The sequence below is a fragment of the Melanaphis sacchari genome, unplaced genomic scaffold (genome assembly GCF_002803265.2).
Source record: "Melanaphis sacchari strain LSU unplaced genomic scaffold, SCAv2.0 Contig1262_pilon_pilon, whole genome shotgun sequence".
Taxonomy (NCBI): Eukaryota; Metazoa; Arthropoda; class Insecta; order Hemiptera; family Aphididae; genus Melanaphis; species Melanaphis sacchari.
Window position 1 is genome coordinate 4,346 of NW_020270504.1, and position 7,087 is coordinate 11,432.

General features: G+C 31.7%; 2 protein-coding genes across 2 annotated transcripts; both read right to left on the reverse strand.

Annotated features, from left to right (window-relative positions):
* Window positions 1–391: 391 nt before the first annotated feature.
* On the reverse strand, window positions 392–1,423 carry LOC112591002 (myb-like protein W). The gene is given in 2 exon segments (XM_025334623.1): window positions 392–690; window positions 693–1,423. Coding segments are annotated over 2 exon segments (858 nt in total). The 5' UTR covers window positions 1,252–1,423.
* Window positions 1,424–4,270: 2,847 nt separating this feature from the next.
* Window positions 4,271–5,638, reverse strand: LOC112591004. The gene has a single exon (XM_025334624.1). The coding sequence runs from the start codon at window positions 5,636–5,638 to the stop codon at window positions 4,271–4,273; it is 1,368 nt and encodes a 455-aa protein (XP_025190409.1).
* Window positions 5,639–7,087: the final 1,449 nt, after the last annotated feature.

Here is a 7,087-nt window from a genome sequence, read left to right on the forward strand (position 1 = left end):
TTTCTTATCAATTCTAAAAAAACCAAAACTTATTTCACGACAAATAATAGATTATACCCACAGAGGAAATACAAAAAAAAAATGTAGCAAACGCATCAAAGATTAAATTTTGAATTTGCAACATCTCATGAAATATTATTCGTAGAAAAAAAGTTCAAGATACTTATTTTTAGATAATTGCTTGATCTACAAGTTATGTAATAGCTATTTTTATATAAATACTTAAATTTTAAGAGATATTTGCGAAAAACCTATTTTGTGACCTTTGACCTCGAATTAAATTTTTAGCAACGGTGGGATCGATGGGGACTTTTGACATTTCATTTGTAATGATGTACCTAAGGTGTGTACCAATTTTCAGCTCTATGCGAATTTTTCCGAAGTTGAATGTTTATTTTGACTGGACTATATTACCGTTGGGTGGTCGCGTAAAATTATATGATTGATTATTCATCCTACATTGTGACGAAAAATGTCCTTCGCGATTACACGTAAAACATCGCCTAACATTAAAATTGTTGTTCCTAGAATTTTGGACCTGATTAGTATTCCTACCTCGGAAATTATTATTGTTACTATACGATGCGTATTGATTATTATTATTTTGACCATAGTTAACGTTATAACTATTGTTATTTCTATTTGTTTGCCTATTGTATTCATTATTATTTACTCTAAAAATGTCTTGTGCGTTCGTATGTTTTTATCGGCTATTAATGCTACTTGCATTGCTTGGTCAAGAGAATTTAGATTTTTAGTTTTCACTTCAAATTTTATTTCGTTGGGTAACCCGTTAAGGTAACTAACCATAGCTTGTTCTTTAATATTCTCACGTAATACTATTGCTTCGGACGACGGTTTACCTACGGCTACTGCGTCGCATAATTTTTGGAATATTTCTTCTACGCGGTTATTATATGCCTGAATCGTTTCATCGTTTTTAAATTTTATTATGTTAAGTTCAATTTGTAAGTTCACGGCACCATAAGGTGATTCGAATGCGTCTAATAATAATTTTTTAATGTCGTTCCATTCTTTAATTTCCTTATATCTAGTAACATTGAAAGCTCTACCAGTTAATTTAGTCGCGGTTATCATTTTTAATAGTAACGGTAATTGGTCGGGATCTACTGAATCAATTATAGTTTCGCATGCGTTTATGAACGGATACATTTCGGTTTGTCCTGAATATTGGGGAATCATATGTAAAGCGTCAATGACTTTTAATGTGGGGACTTTAGATGTTGCCATTTTTTTAGTTTTTACTGTTCGCTTAGCTGGTATATACTCGGTATGAATAATATTTTTATTACTTCTTAATCCTATCTTACATGTACTTGTAGTAGGGTTATTTTCAAATTCGTCTAAATTAATTAATCTTAAACTTTTATTTAATATATCGTCTACTGGTTTATTAATTTTATTTAATTCTAATTTATCCTCTTCGATTAACCTATTTATTTCTTCGTCATTAATTAATTCACTATTACTATCACCTAAATTAATATCTAATATACTATCGCTTTCTAAAATATCAATTATCTTATCTAACGTTTCTTTAGCGAGTACCTCAAACTCGTCAACAATAACTTCGGCGTTCTCTCCCGGGAACCCGTATTCATTAATTTAAATATTTATTTCTCATCAAAATAAAATCTCAATATACTCTTCAAAAAAAAAATATAATCTTCAAAATTCTCAACACAAAAATACTTTTTACTTCAGTATAATTCAAAATTCTCAATAAAACACAAAAATACTTTTACTTCAGTATAATTCAATATACCACAAAAAATATACACAAAATTCTCTTTACTTCAATAAATCTCAATATAATAATCCCAAAATAATCTCAATATAATTCACAAAATAATCTCATAATCTCAATATAATCTTCATTTAATATAATCTCAAAAAATCTCAATATAAAACACAAAATACTCTTTTTCTTCAATAAATTCTCAATATAATTCTCAAAATAATCTTATAATCTCAATATAATCTCAAAAAAACTCTCAATATAACTCTTTATTTAACTCTCAAAATAATAAAAAAAATAAAATAATAAAATAAAATGGAAAAAAAAAGACCTTCCTAATTACGATGGACAAAATGACCAAAGGAGACAATTATATAATTTATGTTTACAAAATCGCTGTATTCATTCCGTAGCTTGATTTTCTAGCCGTTGTTTTGAACTGCAACAATGTGTTCGATTTCCTCAGAGTTGTTGAAATGACGTCTCGATCCAACGATGGTTCACGTGAGTGAAGTTGCCTCTGTTGATAGAAAATGACGGTACCAAAAATATGTTTAGAAATATTTTAAGTTGCCTTCTTCTTGGAAATCAATCCTACCGACTGCGCCAATTTTTCTGTTGCGTCCCTTATGTCAACGTCGCTTCATATATCAACGTAGAAATAGAAATACTAATGTTTGTAAGTTAAAAGATTAAGTCTTTATTTAATACAATTAACTCGTACAAGAATACAATTTTATAAGCACAAGATGGTGTGAGTGGTGTTACGACCTACCTCTGAGCGTCTCGAATATCCCTAACCGTCTGCTGAGCTCTTGCCCTGGTCTCCCTTATATATGGTTAACCGTCAAGAGTGGTGACTGGGGAGGTGGTGACTTCCAATGACCCTAAGGAGCTCTCTAAATTAAATGTATTATTCAGTTGGGTGCCTTTCCTGCGATTTCATCGGTTCTAAGAATTACAAGACGTGTGATCAAGTCTTAATTGTCATATTAAATCGTACAATGTTAACACTATCATTTACTCATCATTTCTGAGAAGTCCAAGACGTGTGACCATGTCTTATTCATTATATTAAATATCACGATGTGCAGATGTTCGCTCTATCTGTTGGTGCTACACTGTTTAAATATATTATCCCATCGGTATACACATCACCTCTCCGTATAATATATATGTGTAAAATAACACGGTACGTAACACATTCTATGACTTAAATTTATTATAATATAGTTTTTATTTATTAATTATTTTTTATATATTGCGCTTAATTGTCTTAGCACTTAAATTTCGGAGCGCTTAATTGTCGTGTGCTCAATAGTCTTCGCTCAATTGTCACGCGCTCAATTGTCGTGAATCCATAAAATCACCATCAATTAAAGTATTTATGTTTAACAAATCATCAACATTCTCAGTGTTTAAACTATGCTTTAGAGACTTATTGATATTATTGGTTAAACTATCATCTGATACAAAATCATTATTATTCGGGATATTATTTGTTTCAACTATATTATTTTCTGTAGTATGTAATAAATTACTAGAAGAGTTATTAATATTATCTATAGAGTCATTAATAAAAAAAGAATTATCTTGTAAAGATTTATAATGGGCTTCTAACTCTTCATTTATTCTCCTTTATTTTGATCGATAACTCAAGGAAAATGATTTTTTTATATTTCAACTAGGTATAAACAAAAAAAATTAATAGGGGTTAGGTGGCATCTATCATTCGTTTATTAATTCATTAAATACATAAAATTTAGTTTCATTAGTCTACACCTAGGTTAGGTATAGACTAATGAAAATGATACTGTATAATAATAATAGGTCCTATATAGAATAAAGCATAATATTATGATATTAAACATAATTTTTTATGTTTATTATGTTCAATATGTATTGGAGATCTATATTATGTGATGCATAATTACTGAAGGCTCATTGTTTATATTCACGATTTGCTACGATCATTAGTTTAGATTTCCAGTGCACATTGACACAATAAATCAAAAATACGCGAGTTAAGAATGAACATAATTACTATTTACACATTACTTTGTTTTAAATATTTGCTCGTATTCAGATTCCAAACATAAAATAAAATAAAATAATTCCACATACTATGCAAGACAAAAACTCAACTTTGATAGTGAAAACGACGAATTCACAAATGTTATATTTTTTAGGTAGTCCATGGAATCTGATAGGTATCTATTATATTGTATTATATTATATTATAGTGCGGTCCACTAAAAGTAGGCCGCGATCGTCATGCGCCTACCGGCCGATTTACGGTGCGGGTTTCCAAACGTTTTCCCGCCTAATATATTTTCAAATCATCTAATGTAAGTACAATATAATTTTAAAAAAAAATATCATATTAAAGTAAACATTAGACTATATTATTCCATATTTTTTTTTTTACACTTTTTATAATAAAATAAGTCAAAAATAATAATAAAAATAAATATATATTTACAAATACTTACAAAGTCATCGTAATAAAAATTAATAAGGTAATTCGTCATCGTCGTTTTCGTCTTCATCAGTCGAACTGTCATCAGGATTTATTGTAAGTATGATAGGCTCTAATATTTCATCCCTTAATCCTTCCTTTACGAAATCTGCATCTTGGAGTTTATTGCAATGTTCGCCACACTTTGTCCAAGCCTCTTTAGTTATCTCATCTAAGGCATTATTTACTAACACTTCAACATCTGTCATTTTGAAAGTGCTGTTTTTTTTGGCGACTTCACCCTTGACTTGTGCCCAAATCAGCTCAATTGGATTGTACTGACAGTGGTAAGGTGGGAGTCTTACCACTTCATGACCCATTTGTAACGCGACTTCATCAAGCTTATATTTTTTTTCTCTAGGTATGGCCATTTTCACTTTTTCACGTAGTTCACACAATGTTTCTACCGGTGAATATGAAATGCATTTTTTTTCAAGCCATTTTTGAATATCTGCCTTTCGCGCGTTTGCTCTAGGATAATCTTCGGCTAGCACAGAATGGTAGGAAGCATTGTCCATTACCACAACAGACGGTTCTTCTAAATTGGCCAACATTTCAACAAACCATTTTTCAAAAATGTCCGCGTTCATTTGCGAATGGTAGTCTTCCGTACTACCCGATTTACATCGAAAGACCAATTTCGAATTCTTCACAAATCCAAATGAAGGTGAACCAGCGTGGCATACAATGAGTCGAGCACCCTTTCCAATTGGTACTATGAGTCCTTCGGTGTTTTCTGGATTTTGCCATATGTAACCTTGTGTATGGTTCTGGTTTACCCATGTTTCGTTCAAGTAAACTACCGGCCTTGTGTCATTATTCTGTCTCAATTCATACATTTTTCTTAAAAATTTTACCCGGCAAGCAACGATATCATTTCTCTCCATCAGAAACCTACGCCCATCATTACACTTCTTGTACTCGAAGTTCAAATTGTGTAAAATACGTTTAACTGACGTTTTTGAACCAGGGTAATCAATTTTTTCTTGCATCGCCACTAATATTTTTGCAGTCGTCGGAAATTCACTCTTATCATAAAAATTATGTATAGTTCTTCTGACAACCTCGTTGTCAAAATCGTCAAGAGAACTCATTAATTTTACACGTTTATAACTTTTTCTAGGTGATTTGAAAGCAATTTTGTTAGAAGGTCCGACTTCAAATTCCTTTTTCGCTTCAGAACAAACTTTTTTAACACAAGCAAGACTTACGCCACATGCTTTAGCAGTCACATCACGGGTTTGTTGAAAAAAATTTGAAAGTTCTGGCTTACTTTTATCAGCAGCTATCGTCTTAAAAAAATTGTATACTTGGAAAATCACCTTTTTCGTCTGAGAATGGATATCTTGATTGAATGCCATTTTAAAAATATTAACCTGTAAAAAACCTGTAAACTTCTATTGTACAATATAACTATTATAGTAATAGTATATATTTTTTTTATATATACTATTACTATAATAATAAGGAAAAAAAAAATTCAAACTTTAAAACCCGCGTTAATTACACCAAAGTTGAACACAAGAAATATTATAACGCAAACCACGGTACGACTTTCACGAGGATAAGAACATAACCACACAAAATTACGAAAATGTGTACTAAAAAGCAATGAAATACCGCCAGAAAACCATCTACACTATAATAAAATAATAATAATAATAATAATACTCCCAAACGGAGAACCCCTGGTTTCACTAAAAACGGTCAGTAGGCGCGTGACGATCGCGGCCTACTTTTCGTGGACCGCACTATAGTATGGTGATTTACTTACCTATTGTTGGCTGTTGTTGAAAATAGTGTAATGCAGACTTGGCGCGCGCGACGATTAAATTAATACATTGAATACGCGCACTGAGTGAAGTGTTCATAGAGTACTTATAAAACTATATATTATAAACTCATTAAACTCTATAAACCATAGTTTGGCGAATGGTGCCAATTGTGTTCGTGTATTCATATTCCGTGGCTCCGTGGGCTGGCGGGATGTTGGAAAATACGCATTACAGCAAGCGGGCAGTCGCGATGGTGTAAATATCAGTGGCAGCTCGTGTGCTTTGTAAGTGGGAGGACGATATAAAATTGCTTATTTATAGAAAGTAGGTATCGAACACAAATAATATTAATAATGGTTATTTAATTAAATTAATTTAATAACATTTTTATGTGTGTTTGAATCCATGATTAAAAACTTAATAATTCCAGTATATATTTTTGGAAAAAAATATCTAATTGAAATAATTGATTGCGAGTTATGACTGGACAAAGTAAATAATAAATATACGCAAGTTCGGAATCCATGTGTATCGGGCGATTAAAATCATCGCCCCGGCGGCAGTATTATTATTGTGTTCCCTCTTCTTAGTTTTTGTATTCCGATCATAGTTATGACGAGCGACTTTTAAGTGCATTACACACTAGGCGATTCGAACGCGCGCGTCCGCGCGTTTCGAACGACGCGATTTGATCGCTTAAAATAAAACAGCCGTTTATTTATGGTTATATTCACACTGATATACACATGATAAATAATCAAATTTAACCTACTATTCCATAGCGCTTTCCTGTTAGAAACTTCAAAATGCCGCCATCGAACATTGGCTATGAATTATGAATACGTAACATCATGAAATGTAACACAAATGATGAATGAAATCGTAAAATATAAAATAAACGCGAGTTTCGGCGGGTAAACGCCAATGTGAATAATAACATTGAAATACATGTTTAATTTAGATGTCGTGCGATCAGACGCCCATTAAAACCGGCGCGTTTTTAACGCGATCGAACGCGGGAACGCGCGGTTATTT

Bases quoted from the DNA above. Each gene is read 5' to 3' on its own strand.
- LOC112591004 (XM_025334624.1), bottom strand. From the start codon at position 5,638: ATGGCATTCAATCAAGATATCCATTCTCAGACGAAAAAGGTGATTTTC.